This window comes from Taudactylus pleione, unplaced genomic scaffold, assembly GCF_031769625.1.
Source record: "Taudactylus pleione unplaced genomic scaffold, aTauple2 ptg000571l, whole genome shotgun sequence".
In the NCBI taxonomy this organism is placed as follows: domain Eukaryota; kingdom Metazoa; phylum Chordata; class Amphibia; order Anura; family Myobatrachidae; genus Taudactylus; species Taudactylus pleione.
The window spans coordinates 3,114,966-3,136,956 of NW_028284973.1; the positions used below are offsets into that span (position 1 = coordinate 3,114,966).

At 42.4% G+C, this 21,991-nt stretch overlaps 1 protein-coding gene across 4 annotated transcripts in view; it reads right to left on the reverse strand.

Annotated features, from left to right (window-relative positions):
* ETV1 (ETS variant transcription factor 1) overlaps positions 1–21,991 on the reverse strand; it is a 75,890-nt gene that overhangs the window by 27,252 nt on the left and 26,647 nt on the right. For all 4 annotated transcript variants that reach the window (XM_088453100.1, XM_088453097.1, XM_088453098.1 and 1 more), the window contains 3 exons: positions 16,194–16,323; positions 12,525–12,713; positions 6,015–6,262 (listed from right to left, as the gene is read on the reverse strand). In XM_088453100.1, the coding sequence (XP_088309226.1) occupies positions 6,015–6,262; positions 12,525–12,713; positions 16,194–16,323 (567 nt within the window). The remainder of the gene's footprint in view (positions 1–6,014; positions 6,263–12,524; positions 12,714–16,193; positions 16,324–21,991) is intronic.

A 21,991-nucleotide genomic window follows, 5' to 3' on the forward strand; every position in this document is an offset into this window, starting at 1 on the left:
AGGGGCTCTTCAACAGGGGGCACTGTATAAGGGGCACTACTACTGGGGGCATTAAGGTGCATATGGGATGGAAGGGAATGCTTCCAGAATGATGAGAAACGGTGGTGTGTCATGTTGACACACATCATTTTTCAGTGGCCACACCCATGTGGCATGTGGCCATGCCCGCTTTTCCGGCGCGTGCACATAGGGGGAAGGGTGCATTTTTCATCTTGCCCTGAGCTCCAAATAACCTGGTTACACCACTGGGGATAAACCTACATCTAGACTGAAAGTAAATTGGAAAAAAAAGGACTGCGTGAGAAGGCTGGATTACCCGATCTACTTTCTAGGGATCTATTTTGTATATGAAAAAAAAAACTCAGCAACGTTATTAAAAAGTCTTGCAGGGCACATTTTGACATGGGCAGCGGATATAATGATCCTAAAGAAGATTACTAGGTTTGCACAGAGCAAATATTGTGCTGGCATTTGAACAATAATTGCATTTTTTCGGCAGGATGACTAGGGAGTTGCAAGAACTTGCAGGACCCCACCGAGAAGACACACGTGCAAATTACTCAGCTGCTGAAAACGGTTTTACAGTAACTGTTAATTTATGACTATCAGAGTGGGTCAGACCCTAATCAAATTGCAGAAACATTTGCAAAGTGATTATTCAATCAAATGACTAACATGGTTAATTAGAAGCCATAAACATTGCTCTGAAGTTCATCAAACTAATGACTTAACCAGAAAAATAGTAGCTAATTAAATTGCCGGCTGCTTCCATTTTTACCTTATCTAATAACAAGGCACATCAATGAAATTTAGCATTTACAGTTACAAACTGCACTGAATGTGGATGCAAAGCACAGAACTATATGCACCGGTTAAGCAGGGTTACTTCAAAGCCACCAATTAGTTGACACTGGAGACTAATTGTATCTTTCCCCATGATTAAGACATGCCTAAAGCACAGCAAAGGTAATTCCAAGAGGTTATCTTCATCCCACTTCCATACCAGATTGAAAAAAATAGATTATAGTGAATTGGTTTTATCACTCAACCTATTCAACAGCTTGTGTCAAGTATGCACGAGAAATGACAAATGGCTCTGCACAATGTATACATGCAAAATCAGCTTTGTACATAGGCATCATTAAAGAAGCAACAACAAAATGATTCAATAAACCACTATAATAAAACAGTTCATGTTTTGAGGCTAAACATGAAATGAAACACAGTTTAGTTGACTGGCTAAACTAAGCGACAGAGCAGCAGCACAAACACATGGCAGTTTAAAAAAAGAATACACAGTAGTACATCTGGGAAACAGAGTGGCACAGCAGTGGCAGACAGGATGGCAGTTTAATATAAACTATACAATGCTAAGCTAAAGAATTAATCAAGAACTAGTTCAGAGGCCGGGGGCAGTACAGGGAAATGGAGGTGGAATATGTATGTAGCGGAAGGCAGGTAAAAAAGAATGATTGATTGATCGAATAGTTAACATAAAATAAAATTCAGATGTGGCCTAGCGAGAGCTGTCTTGCTGCAAATGAGAAGAGAAAATGCCATAAAAGAATTCAATGTCAATGTCAATAGCCAAGGATTCCTGACAAGGGTTGCAAACGAAGCTAGCCATACAACCCCCCCTCCTCCTCCCTTCTAATTGGGAAACACCCCCCCGTAGTATGAAACAACATTATATTTCTTAACACATAAGTTTTATATTAAGAATTTTTAACTGTGCCTGAACACACAACAAACTGCCTCACAGCGCCCCTAGTATAAGCCGGGCAGCACCCTAATAATGATATTATATTTTTTAACACACAAGTTTTATATTACATATTTTTATAAGAGCCTGAAGGCCCTAAACACACAACAAACTGCCTCAAAGTGCTCCTAGTATAAGGGTGGCACTTTGACGTTATTTTTTAACACAGTGCCTGAACACACAACACAATGCCTCCCAGCGTTCCTAGAAATGTAACCCTAATGACGTTATTTTTTAACACAGTGCCTGACCACACAACACAATGCCTCACAGCGCTCCTAGTAATGGTACCCTAATGTTTTTTTGTATTTTTAGCACAGTGCACACAACAGTGTTTTATTTTAACACAGTGCATGAGGAACACAGTGCCCCTTTAATCTAGTGGTCCTAACGGCTTTTTTTTTTTTAACACAGTGCCTGCCTGAAGCCCTGAGCACACAACACAGTGTTTTTTTTTAACAAAATGCCTTAAGCCCTGAACATACAACACAGTGCTTCACAGTGCTCCTATGTTTGTTTGTTTTTTAAATAACCCAATGCCCCTTTAACACAGTGCTCCTAATGGCATTTTTTAGTGCCTGAAAGTGTCTCACAGTGCTGCATCACACAGTCCACACCCTCTTCACCCTTGATCCCTGTGTGAAATGGCACCCGATCACAAGGGAGGGACATTTATATGCATTCCAAAACGTGCAAGCTCTGACACCAGGAAGATGATGTTTCTGCCTCATTTTGGGATCCAAAGTTGGCGTGAAGACCCGAACCAGCGATGCCCATCAATGGCTTAACCATCAATGGTTGATGGTTTTAAACCATCGGTAGAAAAGCATGCGCAGACCTCAGTCACCGGACTAGCACCGCCGATGTTATCTCAACATTGGGCAACGCCATTAATGGTTCAGCTTTGGTGCCACACCATCTATGTTAAGAACACTTACCATTAGTCGTTCACCATCGATGGTTGCAAAAAACATTGATGGTTAATGGCCATCCCTACTCTACTTTCTTGGGAGATCTTCAGAAATTCAGGATAGAGTAGTGGCTGCATCAGTACAATGGGGGTGCTCAAGTACATGCCCGGATTAGGGTTGACAATTTCCTCTAGTAAACAGAGGACTGGATTGTATCTCAGTGCTCCAGTACCAGATGCCAATGCACTGTTTATAAAAGCCATACTCCGTACCCCAAGTGGTTTTTGGTTCACACTTATTAACTTCCTTATTCTATAACATCTGCAGCTCAGCCCCTGCTAGGTTTCACCAGCAAGCTCAGAAGAAAAAAGAAAAGTTTTTCACAGCAATCTGTTCCTTTTTTTTATCTTTCACAGTTCAGAACACAGATTTATACATCTGTGTATATCCGGTACACGAAGCCCGTAAAGCAGAGTCATATAACATACTGGCACAGCCAATGAACATTAATCACCGCTTCAAGTTATCTGGCAAGCAGAACAGCTGATGGAACGTGAAACCTCCCAGCTCCACATTATTGAACGGCTCAGATTCTTTTTTTTTTCCAGTCTACTCCTCGTCTTTATGAATGAACCTCTGAGCTGTACAAAGCCCATTCATGTAAAAGACAGCGCTTACAAAAGGCGGCCCCCTGGAGATCAATCAGTCATCGCTAAAACCTACGTGATTGGTTTAAGACCATCCACAGACGTCCATTATGGACTTGAAAGCAGTCTGTGTTCTTCTGACCCCTGTTAATGCATAAGGAGTAAATCCAGACAGCAGAATTCTCAAATCAAATAACTAGCGAGACCGTAGTACTTACAGTAACTCTTGATCTCAGAGTGATGTGTGTTTGTATGAAAAGCTGCTGCACCCACAACATAATTTCACTGTGTGAAGCCCACTGGTGAAATCTGTCTGAACGGTGGAAATGTTTAAAATCAAATATAGCCGCAAAACTTTTGTTTGATGTTGTAGCCCTGAAACATTCAGAGTCTCTTGACTTTGCTGTGGCAGTCATATATTATGCGCCTGACTTAAAGATGGACGGATTGCAACTGCGAAAATATGACTCACCTGCCATACAGTGCTTAGAGACACCCACTGAAAGCATCTCACATCCGCCGCTCACGCACATAACCAAAAACATCGACTGCAGATCAGGCGGCCATCAGCCACCTGAGTAAGTCTAAGCTGTGGCAGACACAGCGAGTCTCCAGACACACAGAGGGCTCTTCTGCTGCCAGTAAGGATGCGGTGACTAATTTATGCACGCCCTCAAAACAGCGTTTAAACGTTCCAACTGCGTTTTTCTAATATTTCCTCCCGCAAACGCTGACTACGTTAGGGAGGTATTTAATTATCGGCAATGACTGCGCAATGTCTGTGTTCTGGCTGTGTCTCCGGTACATCTCAGCCACAGACATCGCAAAATCTTCCTAACACCTTTATTCAAACATCTGCAATATTGCAGTGCTGAGTTATCAGTAATAGGGGCATGAATACATTGCTGATAATTGAATACCTGCGCCTCTTCCCTTAGAGCTTTCTAAAGTCAGGCTACTGATTTGCAGTCTGCCATTTATTCTGCCTGTACACTTACCTTATTCAAACTTATACTGGAACCTAAATGATTATGTTAGTGCTGGATTACCTCATTCCAGTCTGTTCAATTATGGCCCAATGAGCTTGGATTCAGGCCCTGATTCAGAGCCGGACGCTCTGACAGAGCGCTCGCTCTGAATCAGGGCATCCCTCCTCCTTTTTGGAGCGGCCTCCTGGCCGCTCGCATAGCTGTGGGTGACCACCCACAGCTATAGCGAGCGGCCAAAATGATGGTCGCGATGGTCAAGACCATCTCGACCATTGGGCTTGCAACGAGACCCTGCGGTAGGGTCTCGCTGCCGCAAGCCCTGGAGCGCTTTTGGCTCTATTAGTGATGTCAGTGGGGCCGGCCCCAGACGGTAGGCGTTCCCATGAGAATGCCTCCGTCTGGGCAGCCACGCCCCCGGCACGCCCACCAAAGGGGGCGTGCTGTCAATCACCATCGACAGCACGCCCACTTTGGTGCGAGACCCATAACGACTTGGCCGTCGCTATTCGGGTCTCGCGCATGCGCACGACGGAGCCGCCTCCGTCGTGCGCATGCGCACTTGGGCAACATCGACCCGCTTGCGAGCGCTCAGCGCTCGCGAGCGGGTCTGAATCAGGCCCACAGTCACAAGGGCCTGATCAGTTAAAATATGTAATTTAGGGGTCTATTTACTAAGCAGTGTTAGGAGACAGAGTGAAAAGTGATAAGGTGCCAGCCAATCAGCTCCTAACTGCCAGTGAATCACAGGCTGTGTTTCAAAAATGACAGTTGGGAGCTGATTGGCTGGCACCTTATCACTTTTCACTCTGTCTCCTAACTGCTTTGCAATTTCAGCTTTTTAGAACACAAAAGCTGATTTTTGTTATTGGTTATTCAGTGTGTTTTTTTTTTTTTTGTCCTTTGTAATGGAGATGAATGTAGCCAAAATAAACCAATACAGTACTAAGAAAAATCTGCTGGGGAGAGATAAAACATTGTATTTTATCTACAGACAACACGTGTATTTTCCTGTACAATTGCATCTGCCAAAGGTTCATCAGTAGATCGGATGGCAATTTGAACAAATAAACTGTACAGATCAGATTGTTCACCAATCAGGCAGAGCAACTAAACTGCAAATGGCAGTTGCGCAGAGAAACACTGATATGCTATCATCAGGTGACCTAATCAATATCTGATCAATTACAATTGGTTTCTCTCTGGCCAGCTTTAATTAGCCTTGGACGTACATGATCCTCTGAGTTGTTCCAGCATAGTCTGTTGCGCATGACAACTGGGAACAAAACAGTAAAAAGACGAGACTGGATAATAACAGAACCTCAAAGACATGTTAAAAGGGAGGCTGGCTGGAGAAGTAAAGGCCCCCATACATCAGCAATTGATTGCAGAAATCGTGCAATTTGCAATCGATTGTGTATAAAAATCTTTCCCTTTTTCAATCGATTGCAGATTGCAGAATTGCCACAATCGATTGAAAAAGGGAAAGATTTTTATACCCAATCGATTGCAAATTGCACGATTGCTGCAATCAATTGCTAATGAATGGGGGCCTTAACAGTTTGGTATTTTCATATCTTTCATTGGCTACAGTTGTAGAGAAAAACATCCCGGTACCAAGAGAGCCTGGAAGTGCATTTCCGGTGAAAGAGGGGTTTTATAAACATTCATGAACACATCTCATCGCCATTACTATCAAAATAATTACCAGAGTCGTAAGCAAAATCTCTTGGCTCCTGCTTAATCATGAGAGCTGGAGGGAAGTTCTGGTTTGCTGTATTCCCAACCATAGTGCCATGTTCATAAACTGGATCGTGGTATTCTTGCTTAAATCCTTGAGGAGGAAACTGGATGCTGGGTTCGGACATCTGCCGCTGGTAGACTGGCCGGCCTTCCCTTGGTAGTGCGGGGAGCGGAGGGAACGAATTACACGGTTCCGAGAGCTGCCGGCGAAACCTGTATTTCAAAGATAAAAACACCCAAACCTTTAAAATTGGCAGAAATTATTAGAAGAGTAGAAAGACGTCAAATACAAGTTAGTGGGTCCGATTCGGAGTAAGATACAGTTGCGGCCATCAATGTGTCTTTTGCATCAGGCGCGCCTGCAAGTTTATGCTAATGCTGCTGCAAGACCCTTCCCTGGTGTAGAGCCGTGCATCTGAATGAGCAAGGACTGAGACGCCCACTCTCAGAGTCTATAGAGGCCTCCTATGGCTGCAGCTGGGCGTCTCTGTATGCAACCGCTTTCAACGACACGTGTGCGACACTCCTGTAAGACGCAGCATTATCGTGCATCATTTTAGCCACTGCCCTGGTACCTCCCAGTCACTGTCCACGAAAACTCCTTACATTTCCGCTACCGTGCGTCTAAATTTGATCTGCTACTCTGTACGAACAAAATTGGGATGCATTCGTGGTGCGACTCATGTTGCATGACTGGCGAAAAACATTGCTCTGCTGCCTTTGATATCGCTGCTGTGTGAGCCTCTGGGTCGGGCACAATAATTGGTATTCTGGCAAATGAGCACTGAGGTAGAATTCTGGGCATTTCGATATAAAGTACATTCTATTACAATTCTTACATCAAGCAGGTTTTGTGTGCAAAGTCAGCAGCCCCCGTCCTCCAAATACCTTCTCATCATCCCGCAATGCATAATTTAGGTTATCAATGTAACACAGGTCTGTTCACAGGAAAAGTACATAAATCTGTTCTGTAAAGTTACTGCTGAAGAGTTAGCAAATCTACTACCACCCAGTTATTCAGCTTTCACTAACCTTTCATTAGCAGTTCACATAAAACAATCCCATAACAGGATTGCCATCACTTACATTTTTATCTAAGACTACTACGGCCTCCACTGTTCAGAATACCGGCAGCAGAACCCCTACAGCCAGAATCTCGACACCCATAAGAACAGATGGTAAGTAATTTCCCAACCCTTACCCTAACCTTCCCTCCCCGATGCCTAATTATAACCCCCCCCCCAGTGCCTAAGCCTAACCTCCGCCTCCTCGCACCCCCGCACCCCCTCTCCGGTGCCTAAACCTAACCTCCACCCCTAGTGCCTAAACCTAACCTCCCCCTCCCCGCACCCTAATCTTAAAGGTGCATACACACACAACGATTTTTGGAACAATTATCGATAATTATATCATTTGTCGTTCAATCGTTGAAAAAATCGTTCACTTTCTGAGTTAAAACGATGAACGATTATCGTTCATGCGCGTTCACGTTTGTAGTTTAGTCAGACTGACCAACACAACGAATTTCCGTAAGGGAATATGAAAAAATCGTTTGTAGTTCAAAAAAATCGTTCATTACATTTAGTAAATGAACGATTTTAGTAAACGATTTTCGTTCATTTTTCCCTTGAAAAAATGAATGAAAATCGCTTACTAAAATCGTTCATTTACTAAATCGTTCTGTGTGTATGTACCTTACCACTCCCTACACAGTGCCTAACCCTAACCCTGCTACCTAACGCTAACCTCCCCCTAACACCCCGATATTTACCTTCAGGATGCCGACGGTCGGGATACTGATGCCAGGATCCCGACCTATCGGGATTTCAGTGCCGGTATTTAGACCGTCGACATCCCGCTCGCCGGGATGCCAACTACATCCCCCTCCGGAAGCCCTTTACAGACAGATAGGGTACCTAGTATCCATAGAAAGTGATGCTTGCCCTATGAGCAGTTTACAGTCAGGTGATTAAAAGTCAGGCAGTAATTTTTTAGCTCTAGATGTGAATTGATCCAGTAGCTCTTTTATATGAAACAATTTTTTATCACAGTTGCGATAACTCCTTAGCCAGACAAAATTCTTCAGTAAAATGGAGCAAACACTTGGATGGTTGCTAAGGACTACAGTACAACCACCTGTTACCTGTGCTTCCCCTTTTATCAGCAACGCAAGTCTGCAAGAAGAAGCAGAGCCCCCTATGGAATCAGTGGCTTAATGCCAGCGGCCATTCTGTTAAATGTGGGTTGAAAATAAACCTCTATTTGGAGACAAAAATCTGAAACGCTTTGTAGAACATACAGTATTGGTACGTTTCATGTAACTGCTACCTGGAACACGATAGTGGCCTAGTAACCTCTAGATCAGGGGTGGGGAACCTTTTTTCTGCCGAGGGCCATTTTGATATATATATATAACATTATTCGTGGGCCCAGTCCAGGCCACACCCCTCCATGTGATGTCACATAAGGGCGGGGTCACAATCGACGGTGATTTCAGCAATGCCCGGAGCATCCTGAGGATGCTCTGGAGAGCTGTAAGGGCAGCGGTGTGACCGTCTGAAGTGTCCTAAGGACGCTCCAGGCGGTACTGCTGCGTAGATTCTGGCTGCAGGGCACCATTCTAGGCACCCTGCTTGCCAGATGAGTCTAGCAGTAAAAAGCTCTGAGGGTCAGCAAATGATTCCGAGGGCCTTATAAGGCTCCCAGGCCTGAGGTTCCCCATCCCTAACCTAGATCTTGGTAAACAAACGAGCTACAAACTGTCTTAAAAACAAATGCTTAAAAAGAGTAAATGAAATGGTTCTAGATTAGTATAGTTATACATTTTATTTTATATATTTTTTATAAAATGTACCTGCAGCTCTGAACATAGGGGCTGATTCTGCAGAGAAGGGAATTGCACAGTTGCACGCAGGCTATAGATATATGATGTATGCACGCAGGCTATAGATATATGATGTATGCACGCAGGCTATAGATATATGATATATGCACGTAGACTATAGATATATGATGTATGCACGCAGGCTATAGATATATGATGTATGCACGCAGGCTATAAATATATGATGTATGCACGCAAGCTATAGATATATGATGTATGCACGCAGGCTATAGATATATGATGTATGCATGCAGGCTATAGATATATGATGTATGCATGTAGGCTATAGATATATGATGTATGCATGCGGGCAGCTTTGCAATTCCGTCCTTGCTAATATGCAAATGCAGCAGGAGGTGTCTGACACCCCCTGTTGCATTTGCGGTCCCAGCACTGTGACCAACGTTGCAGGCTGGGATAACCAGCGATGGTGGACAGCGCCGGCCAGCTGTGTAAGCCGCAGCTTATGTAGGCTGGCCGGCTTGCGAGGCCAGGAAACTGCATCCGTGGACGCAGATGCTGGCCTTGCCACTCCCATTTCCGGGAACGCCGGCTATCCCCCGCACCGCCATGTAAATGCCTCTGCCTATTGGAAGCAGACAGAACATCATAATATTTTCCTCGGCTGTTGCAAGTCCCAGAGAGGAGGTTTCAAGCCAGTTTCCAATGCAGAATTTTAAAAGAAATATATTTTCGTTAAAGAAAGGGGATTAAACTCCAGCAGTTCCGTCAGAGGTTAATTGTGTGATAATATTTTAGAAGGTGCACAGCTCAATAGGCAAAATGATCCTTCAGCATTAACCATTGAAGGTCACAAGTGGAGTAGCAGATTTATGGATGGGAACAGCAGGCTGCAACAAATCAGAGCCCCGAATGAAGTGATTTATGCTGTAATACTGACACTTTGCATCCAGACACCATGATTCTAAACCATTAGCTAACAACATAGTAGCATTTTAGACTGCACTAGAAATCATTTGCAATGCAAAACGTATTCAAAGAGTAGAATTTCCATCTTTCTGCAGGAATATGGGGATAAGGAAGCACCAGTGACTACACGACATGCTACACGGATGTCTAATCTTACAGACCAGTTTTCCTTTGTGTAAAATAACTCTGTCCAGATCTATAACTTCAATTACCCCTGCCCACCCAGACGTACAATAACCCTACACTGTACAGCAGGCTTGGACGCCCAGCAGTCGGGGACTTACAAGTGCCAGCGTGCCACCGGTTGCTAAGCTCTGAAGTACAGTGCGACTGTCTAGTTCTTTCACTTTTATATTACCAACATATGTTCCTTCTGCTCTCATATCAGATAGTATTGGGCACAAAAGGACACGTGTGACCTGGATATTGTAAAAAAAACAGGCAAAATCTGCAATGCTGGATAATCTAAAAATGAACTACGGATAATTAAATGGAGATATAAAGTAGAAGTGAGAAGTTGAGGTGGAGGGAAAGATATGATTATAATTTTATAGGTGAATGTTGCAATAAGAGGTTTTATGGAATTTTTGTAAAAAACTAAAAGGTGGTTACTCAACCAAAAGACACAACTGAAGCCCCTAATGTCACTAAAATTCAATGGTGTATAAAATCCTCGCAGGCAGCTGGGTATCAGAATCATTCAAAAGTTACTCTCGCAAAATGAATATTGATGCGCTGAAGTGCCTCCATTGTGCATACAGAGCTCACTGTTACTGACACCATTTACAAATGTAGAGGGGGGAGGGGGGATGCACAATAAACAGGTGATGCACCAAACAAAACAGTGAATAATAATATAACAAGAGAGGGATAAATAGAGAGAGAGGGATATTGGATGGATGGATGGATGGATGGATGGATAATGAGATAGATAGATAGATAGATAGATAGATAGATAGATAGATAGATAGATAGATAGATAGATAGATAGATAGATAGATATGGAGTGTCACATGATTTCATTTCTGATGCTAACCTGATTTGAATAAAAGGTAATGAGGCAGACAGACAGATAGTTAGACAGATAGATAATGAGATAGCTAGATAATGAGACAGATAGACAGACAGATAGATTAATATGGACAGATAGATAGATAGATAGATAGATAGATGAGATAGCTAGATAATGAGACAGACAGATAGACAGATAGATAGATAGATAGATAGATAGATAGATAGATAGATAGATAGATAGATAGATAGATAGGATAGATATGATATGCAGATAGACAGATAGATAGATAGATAGATAGATAGATAGATAGATAGATAGATATGAGATGATGATAGATAGATAGATAGATAGATAGATAGATAGATAGATAGATAGATAGATAGATAGATAGATAGATAGATATGAGATGATATGCAGACAGATAGATAGATAGATAGATAGATAGATAGATAGATAGATAGATATGAGATGATATGCAGACAGATAGATAGATAGATAGATAGATAGATAGATAGATAGATAGATAGATAGATAGATAGATAGATAGATAGATAGATAGATATGGAGTATCATATGATTTAATTTCTGATGCTAACCTGATTTGAATAAAAGGTCTCTATAATGTAGTAATGTACCCACTATTGCAATTTCAAGGATATTACAGTCATATAACTACATACTGTAATAAAACAAGGACAAACAAATTAACTTTTTTATATTTTTTACGTAACTTCGAGTAGATTTATAATATATTTATACATTTAATGAATACTTAACAGATGATAACATCACTAAAACCCAATTATAAGAACATTTGTTCCGTTATTAATACTAATCCCATTCATACAATATGCCAAAACATTTTTACTTACAGCACAGTTTAAACAAATAACTACGTAATTTATTTTGGCGCACACAATTTATTCTCATTAGGGGCTCACGTCACGTCTATCAAAGTTAATCCCAGGACTCGATTTTAATTCAGCATTGGTAAACTGTGACGCTAATAAAGTAATACTGTACATTCTTCTGCAATACACATTGCTGCTAACTGGGCAGTTATTTAAGTTATTTAAGTCAGTGGGGACGATTCAAATGTTTAGTGAGCGGCGTCCAGTGTTGCAATTCAGTTGTACTTGGTGCCCATTAATTATCGCGGTCATCACACCCACATAGACCAGGTTTAGCCATGTAAAACGAATATACCCATCTAAAGTCCTGGTTGGGACATCCAAACTGCTGAGGATGTGAGCAGAAATGTCAGCGCTGGCGGCTATCGCGTCTCAACAGAGCAACCTTCCAATTGAATCACTCCGTCGGGCGCCCAAAACAAATAGCAGCCCAAAAAAAACAACTGAATCGTCCCCAGTGACTTAGGATGAACCTTCGCATATGAGTAACGTTTCAACATCCAAGACAAGATCATACCGTTTATTCACATAAAAGCTAAAGAGGAGACTGGATGGAAGATGTTGATGAGCTAGAGGGGAGAAGTTACCCATAGCAACCAATCAGCTTTCAGCTGTCATTCATCTAGCACAGCCTATAAAAGGACATTTAGAAGCAAATCGGTTGCTATGGGCAACTTCTGCACTTTATTCTCTCTAGGTGAGAATGGAGACTGGCGAATGGCAGCACTGCCTTACCTGTGGTCCATTGAGTAGTTGCTGTCTGGGATGGGCTGGGACGGTGGAAGGTGAGTGGGGAAAAGTCGTTCTGGTTTTGGATTCTGTGCTGTATTGGGTGATGCATGGTGTAATGGAGACACTGGAGTGCTTGAGGGTGTTGGGGGGTTCGAGGGCCTCATTCCAACGTGTGGTTTCTGATCATAGGCACTGAAAAGAATGACAAAAAACTATAAGCAAAGACAACTGCACGTCACACTCTTGTGTTCCGGAAATCATTACACTTCTCTCTGCAAATGATGGGGGGGGGGGGGGGGGGGCAGATGTAAATGCCATCTTTAAGAAGAGATATGGCGCCTGTCGCTGCATTTTCGGGAGAATTTAAATGCGATTATGATATTTTTATTTTATTTTGTTTTATAAGGCTTTAGGACCCAAAAAATAACTTTGCTTAAATGTGTCTAGGACAGTGAATACGAGGAGGCATGGTTACAGATATCTCGCTGTGCAGGCTACTAGCAAAGTTTAGGGTTTAGTGCCTCCTTGTCTGCTCTCAATGCAATCATCTGTCACTGGTCAAGTCCCCAGTGACAGAGAACAACAGCCTTAATGAGGATATCAGACCAGCCCCCTGCCACCAGACCACCGCCCCAAAGCCTTTTATTAGGTTAGCACACTTGAGTAAGACAGAAACTGTTATCACACATGAGTAAGCCTGACAGAAAGGCTTTGGAAGGCGATAAGGGGGAGATGTATCAATGCTTGGAGAGAGATAAACCGATCATCTCCTGTCACTTTACAGGCTGTGGGGTCTATTTACTAAGCAGTGTTAGAGTGAAAAGTGATAAGAAAGTGATAAGGTGCCAGCCAATCAGCTCCCAACTGTCATTTTTCAAACACAGCCTGTGAGATGACAGTTGGGAGCTTATTGGCTGGCACCTTATCACTTTCTTATCACTTTTCACTTTGTCTCCTAACACTGCTTAGTAAATAGACCCCTGTGTTTGAAAAATGACAGTTAGAAGCTGATTGGTTGGTAATTTATCTCTCCCCACTTTATCTCTCTCCAAGGGGGATACAATTCCCCCTTGTCTCTTATTGTCCAGAGACCAAAATATAAAATGGCTGCAAAAAGTCTTATCTGAATCGAATACCACCTTGGTCTTCCAACTGTTGGACGCATCCTACGAGCCTGTGATACTCCACCACCACACAGCTTTTAAACTTAATATTTATTTTTTTTAAATTTAACTTCGGTGGAAAATGTGGAGAAAATTTTTTTTTAAATTGAGCAGGACAGCGTCGCTAGTGTCCGGTTCACGCAAAAGGTCACAATATCTGTATGCGTTATCAGGCAGTACATTTTCCACAAGGCCGCCTTCGCAGACGTTTTATTGCCCTTGTTTCAATCAACCAAATGAGCCCTATAAAACAGACAACCTAATGTTTCAGGATAAGGTCTTTTAAGTGGGGATAACCAGACTATTATTTCAGACTATAAACAAACCGAGAAAGGCTTACGACTTGTTACATTAACAGTTATATAAAACTAAAAAAAGAAAAAAAAAAAAACAGGAGTATCACCTGATCTGCAAGATCTACCTACGAGCCCCAATCCATTCTGAACTGGACACGCAGCAGGGCGTAAATCACTTTAAAAGCCTGTCTCGCCTATACTAAACAAAAATGCATTACGGTAAAGAAAGCAAAGGTTAAAAAGCTTTTTGAAAACACTCTACAGAAAAGCATTATTTTTCATCTATGGGAACGTAGAGCCAGGAGGCCCCATAAATTATACAACTGGCAACCAGTGAATTAGAAAGGTGTCTTAATCTCTTTGGACGGTGATTGTGAATTCATCTGCTGAGGTTGCAGAGAAATCACAAATAAGATTCAATAACACAAACCACATATTCTAACCAAAATATATTTAAAATGTTACGAATGAACTTAAGATTTTTTGCATTGTTATTCTATTTTTAAAATAGAAAAAATATATATATTTCCCTTTAGTAAGAACTGTTAGTCATTTTTTTTGCGGCCTTCTGGTGGAAAAATTAACCCATGCAGGGCGTTTTAGCCGACAGGTGCAAAGTTTGATTGAAAAGAAACCTGTATGAGTTTTGCACTACAAACACGCTAACTGGTAGTCTGTCAGGTATACAATCGGGATACCGGCAGCCGGCTTCCCGACTGTCAAATCCCGGCGAGGGTGAAATGCCGGGCGTCTAGATGTAGACGCCTCACATTTCCCCGACGCCGGGAGCCCGGCATCCCGATCGAAGGGATGCCGGGCGCCGCGAATGGACAGCCGCGGGGATAGGTTTAGGGCACCCGGGGGGGGCTTAGGGTTAGGCACCCCTCTGGGTGGGCTAGGCACCCCCACGGGAGGGTTAGGGTTAGGCTAGGGGGAGGGAGGGTTCGGGTTAGGCACCCCCAGGGGGGACTTAGGGTTAGGCACTTGGGGGGGAGGGTAGGGTTAGGCACCCCTAAGGAGGGTTAGGGGGTTAGGTCAGTTTATACTTACCTTAGGGACGATCGGGATTTCCAGCACTGTCGGGCTTCCACTGCCGGGCTCTGCTCATCTGTCGGCCAGGCGCTGCCGGGAATCGAACCGCCGGCCGCTTACCGATTCCGTCTGTCATAAGGGGCGTAACTAGGTATTTGAAGGCCCCATAGCAAAAGTTTGTAAGGGCCCTTATGTACCCCCCGATGGTGAATAATGTATATTACACATGTAACTGTGACAGGGAAGATGGGTCCCCCTTAGCTCTGGCCCCATAGCAGCTGCACCTATGGTAGTTACACCCGTTGCTGTCATTACTGCATTCTGCGTTCCACCATTCACTTTATAATAGTTGTAACAACATTGCAGCTATTCAAAGACAATCCTTAGTGCTGAATGTGGTACATTTATTATTAATTTACTTATTTATTAATAGTTAATTTATATAGCGCACACAGACTCTGCAGAGCAGTACAGAGAATATTTCAGCAATTCACATCTGTACCTTCCCCAGTGGAGCTTACAATCTATATTCCCTAACACACACACACACACACACACATAGGGTTATTTTATTTTATAAGAAGCCAATTAACCTACCTGTATGTTTTTGGATTGTGGGAAGAATCTGGAGCACCCAGGGCAAATGCCCACCAACATGGGGAAGAACATACAAACTCCAGAAAGATACAGACTTGATCACAAAGTAAACTTATGACTTTATGGCTGAGTTGCAGCAATGCTGACCACTACGCCAACTTAGCTGCCCCAACATTTGTGTTATTTATAAAACAGCAGAGCAGAAAAAAAAAAATTCTACTTGTTGCTTAACAAATTATTTTATTATTATGAGCTGACATATATGAATAAAAAGTAATTCCTATTTCTAATAATGTTCATTCAATTGTGTACAACAAACCTGCTATCAAATGTAAAAGCATAATCTTGGCTTTCCTATTTCTATGCATGTTTTACCAAGAGCCTCCTCTTCCCTGATTGTCACTGTCAGTCAAAGGAGAAGACAGACTCAGCAGGCATTGTGGTGATCTAATAAGACAAATGGCTGCTGCCAAAGTAACTTTTGAGTAGAGGAACATATAAATGCACACGGTTGTGGGCCGTACGAGGCGCAAGAGGGTGTTCAATAAATACTCAAATAAAAAAAAAATGGCTGCTGTGCTTACCTGACATTGTACAGGCACTTTTCTCCATAGCTGAACTTAAATGGCTGTTCCTGGCCACATGCAGTGTTCAATTCAGAGCAGGGACTGTGGGGCTCTTTCTTAATTTTCAAAGGGACACCATGAAAGGCCACTAGGAAACAAAAAGCATCCATGGTTATTAAAAAGCAATGTTCTATTGTACAATACTTATTAACGGTAAGCAAAACACCCAACAAAATGTCTTGAGGCTGGATGTACTAAGCACCACATCGTTACATCCCGCCATTTATCGGGTACATACCTAGAATGTATGTAACTAATATGTACCAGGCTTGCCTAACCTCCCGATTTGGCCGGGAGCCTCCCGATTTTCGGGTGCTGCTCCCAGCCCCCCGGAAAGGCAGGCAAGCCTCCCGACCCCCCCCTTGAAAAAACAAGAAGCCCCCGTAGCGGGAAGGGGGTGGTGACGCGATTTGCGCCATCGTGGCCCCGCCCCATGCTTCTCAACGGCTTTGTGAAGAGGGGGCGGGGCCACGATGATGCGATTGAGCAGCCCCACCCCCGGCTCCACCCCCAATGTGACAGAAATGGTCGGCCACAACCCCAAATGTCACGTCAATCGCCAGCCCCGCCCCCCAATGTTAGCCGACAATCAGCTCCCTCCCGGAAGGCTGGAGCTGATTGTCGGCAAGTATGGTATGTACCTAGAAATGCGACTACAAGAAATAACAGCTCTCCCGAAAAGTGCTGTCCTTTGAGATAGAGGGACTTTTGAGTTTAATACCCAGAAGTCCCTCTGTGCAGAGTGGCTCGCGCCGCCGTGGAGGACACTGGGAGGGATCTAACTGGATCCCTCCCTGAACAAAACTCGTAGGATTCTATTGGGTAATGCCATCCAAAGATGGCGTTACCCACCGGGTCCAGTTATGCATTCCGGAGACTGGCAAATATGAGAAATGAGGTCAACGCCCCTCAAAACTGCATTATTGGGGGTTTGACCGCATTTTTGCCCATAGTACAGTACATCCCACTCTTGATCTTGAAAGAAAATACACCGCCAAATATCATACTGGTTAAATTACCAATCCAAAGAAAACTTGTCAAGCACATAGAGAAAATCCAATCTCAAATCGCACTTCAAAATGAGTACGTCTTGTGTACTGCAACACTGTAAATACACTGGAAGCGTCTCACAGTGCCTGGATGATGCTACAAGTTTCTATCGGACAGATACTGCTTAAGTGACAAACTGGCTCCCTCCCTTGTGCATAGGACACAGTGGGATGTTTCTTGATAACAGTAGTGATGGCACTGCTCATAGGTTCTAGAGACTGTCAGATATCTACTACAAATGTAGTAAATGAATGGCAATGGACAGCTTAGAGTGACCTCCTCTTTACAGTTACAAGCAGAATTATTCGAAGAAGGCCCTCATTTAGCTCCTGCTCCAGAAGCACCCTGTACACTGGCACACACTACTTTATAGCCCTATAATTCCTCTAAGTGCAATCCAATACAACGCAAGGACGTCAGCAGCCAATGCTGAATAGTTACATACATATTACAATTATGTCACAATTAAACTGACTGCAGGGGAAAACCCACAGCACTGGCGTTTTATTTGTGTGCCCAGGGGGTATATTTACAAAGCGGCGGCTTCTGCGAGATGCTGCTTCTCCGCAGGTTTTACCTCAAAATTTAAAGTGACACTAAATGTTATGTGCAAAGCCCGGCATCTTTGGACTTATTATTAGTGTTGCTTTAAATTTTGACGTCAAATACGCCATTTCTGATATAGGGAGGAGATACATCTTCTGCTGTCGCCAAGCTTTGATATAGCAAAACTTGGAGAGAGAGATAAAGGGAAGAGAGATAAAGAACCAACCAATCAGCTCCTCACTGTCATATTTCAAACACAGCCTGTAGAATGGCAGTTAGAAGCTTATTGGTTAGTACTGTATCTCTCTCCAAGATTTGATACATCTACCCCAAAGTGGAGAGAGATAAAGTGACAACCAATCAGCTCCTAACTGTCATTTTTCAAACACAGCCTGTAAAATAGCAGACACTGGGGTCTATTTACTAATCAGTGTTAGGAGACAGAGTGAAAAGTGATAAGAATGTGATAAGGTGCCAGCCAATCAGCTCCCAACTGTCATTTTTCAAACACAGCCTGTGAGATGACAGTTGGGAGCTGATTGGCTGGCACCTTATCACTTTTCACTCTGTCTCCTAACACTGCTTAGTAAATAGACCCCACTATTTGGTAGGTACTTTGTCTCTCCCCACATTATCTCTCTCCAAGCTTTGATAAAACTACCCCTATATTCCGAGGACTCTTTAATGGACAACCTTCAGTCTACTTGGAGCACTTTAAAGCTTTAATATCCTAATTGAATACTTTGCATAATAAGGCTGTTTACCACATAAACCATACCCTGAGCCTAAATAAAAATATATGTGAAGAGCGTTTTCAATGCATGACAGGATATGCCGCAAATTAAGTATCTAAACCAAAACAATAACAAATTATAAGAACCCCACAAAAAGCTCCCCGATTTCCATATTGGTCTTCTGGTGCTCTAATACTTTGGAACCTCACAATTTAACTGATTAATCTAGATTAACTGGTATTGTGATCAATTAACTGAAATGAGCCCTCCCAGCCCCCCCCCCCCAAAAAAAAATAATAATAATAGTAATAATAATAATTGTTGTATTCAATAAAGCAATGTAATGATTACACACCAAAAGTTTAGATCAAAGTTGTTCCTCATAAATTTGAAAATAAGGTACATAAATATGAATATAAGAGATAAGATTAGGTGTCGTCAATGTAATGAGTAAAGATGTGCGCTGACCCCCGTGTTTTGGTTAAGGATCTGGATTAATCTTTGTGTTTTGGTTTTCCAAAACCACCCTCAAGTGTTTTGGCTTCGGTTCTGGAATTTAAAGAAAAAAAAAATGGTAAAAAGTTTTTAAAAACAGCTAAACTCATGTAATTTTTGCAATCCAATACCCAAAATTCGGATTTACATTCTGAATTCCGAACCGCTGGAAGATCAGAACCGCGACTTGGATTTATGTGGATCTACTCAAGAGATTAGTACCGCGACTCTGTACTGTCCGGATTCACAAAATTTGGGTGGATTTGGTTTTCTGGAGAACCGAACGGCACATCTCTAGTAATGTTTACATCGCTGCCATGTAACTTTAAAATGACCATCCTGGCAAAATATGAAATGAGCGCCTGGTGTCAGGTGTCTGACTTTCGTAAAAGCCTGGGGTGTGTGGTCATTTTATGCTGTGGGATGTCTCAACTAAATTAACACAAAATTATAGAGCTCTAACACTGTGTGCTCGTTCAATACCAAATAAGATTATCCGCCATTCGTATGCATTCAGTCAATATTGTCAACTGGGCCAGTAAATCGCAATAATAGAACAATGAGTCGAGGGGCTAGACTACTGAATCGGCTCTAAATTGTACCACAAGGTTGATCATGCTCTAGTCAGTTCTACCGTGTCTGAGCTCAATGGTCACGTTGCATGATATTTCTAACAGTTTTTCGAAGTGAATTGTGAAACGCGAACGCGTGCAGTAACAGTCCCTATGCCAATTAAAATAACACTGTTAAAAATAGAGTAAAATGCAGCTATTTAGGCTCAAACTGGCAACAGTTAGAAGAACTTGCTCTCTCCAAGCTGACTCAATGGATGATAGTTTATCAAACCAGCCAAATTCACTCTCATGTGGAACCAGTTCTAAATATTCAAGGTCTCTACTGCAGACTTGTAGAACACACAAAAAAAAACAACATATGCAACATATTTCTAAACTACATTACAAAAATGGCAGCCGATATCGGTGCCTCAGTGAGGTCACTAGTCCCTGAATAAATAAGCCGCTTTCATTGAATATTGGCTCAGCCCACAAAACGGCTGCCTCTGAGGTGTTTAGGCAACGGATCTACGTTATATGGTTAAATGCATGCCATAAACCAAAACTATTCCAGATTCTGAAATATATGTACAGGGTGAGACTCCCATATCCATAATTATATTATCTGAAATATTCCAAAAACTGAAGTATTTTGTGGCAGTAGTGACGTCATGACGTGATCTGGCGTCATGACGTCACAGATCAATGACCAATCACTAGCGGCGTGGGTGTGGTCTATATGCCACGCCCCCCCCCACTGCAGCGCACACCAGGCACTTTGTGACACCTGCCGGACTCCCCCGCAGCACCTGATGGAACTTATTGCTACAGCCGCCGGCCCCCCAGTGACACCCGCAGGACCCACCCCCGCTGCACATGCCAGGCCTCACATGACACCTGCCGGACTCCACCCGACGGATCCCTCGCGACACTCACCGGACACCCCCGCAGCACACGCCAGGCCTCCTGTGACACTCACCGGAAACCCCGCAGCACACGCCAAGCCTCCTGTAACACCTGCCGGACCCCTCCGCTGCACACGCCAGGCCTCCTGTGACATCTTCTGGACCCCACCCCCCCCCCGCAAGGTATTCTGAAAACCGAAACTATCCAAAATCCGAAACGCTCCTGGTCCCGAGCATTTTGGATATGGGAGACTCAACACACATATATATATATATATATATATATATATACATACATATACATATATATATATATATATATACACATATATACATATACATATATACATAAGAAGCACTAATCCACGGCACTCACCACTCCTAGATTTGAGGTGTAACATGGTATGTGACCACATTGTTTAAATAGAAATCACAGGGATTCTGCACTCACCATAATAAATAACAATAATAATAATAACTAACAATAATAATAATAATAATAATAATAATAATAAACATAATAAATAGTGGGGTTTTGACTGTTTATTATGTTTATTACAATTATTGTTAGTTATTATGTTGAGTGCAGAGCCCCTGTTATATATATATATATATATATATATATATATATATATATTATTTTTTTTATTTTTTTTCATACATTAGTCATTTATGTATAGTGCATACTAATAAAGAACAGTATCATTTTTTTCCAGTAAATAATGAATATTAATTGTTTTGCCAACTTTGATTTTTGAGACAAGGGGAAATTGCAAGAGGAGCAGGTTGTTTATTTAATGTTCTTTTCTTCCACAAAGACCTGAAAGGAATGCCCTGTACTTCCCTTTAATTCACAGTATTTTGTGCTTCTGCATCTGCTAAGGACGCACTCTGCCCCTCGCCAGGATTTGCAGAGGAAAGCAGCATACTCAATTCTACAATTTGTTTCGCCTTTCCACATGGAGCTGGTTGATGTTAAAACCTGTTAAGTACTAAATTATTCCTTATCAAATCACCATCATCTGGAGTCATGATCAACACTAATTAAATTAAAGTCGCTGAACGCGGCTCCAGTCTTCTGCCGGCTATATACATTTTGCTTGCACGCTGTAGGAAAAAAAAAAAATCTTTAATGTGTATGGACTGTGCTGCATCATCTGAAGTTTGAGAGTGGGGTACTCAGCAATGCCTACTACAGTAACACTTCATCCAGAATGCTGAATAAGTATCAAGTGCTGATACAATGCCTACATTATGCCAGTGTTGCAGAATCAAGTACACACAGCATAACCTCAGACAGAGAAAGAGAAAATAAATAAATTATACAATGCATATTGAGCAGATCTGGAAAGCAGTTACTGTATGTACTGAATCTAATTTTAAATAATAAATAATATTAATAATATATAAATTCAACCTGTCGCAGGACTAAGAGTTACCGAACTTCTTTTTATAGTGTAGTAACAGTGTAG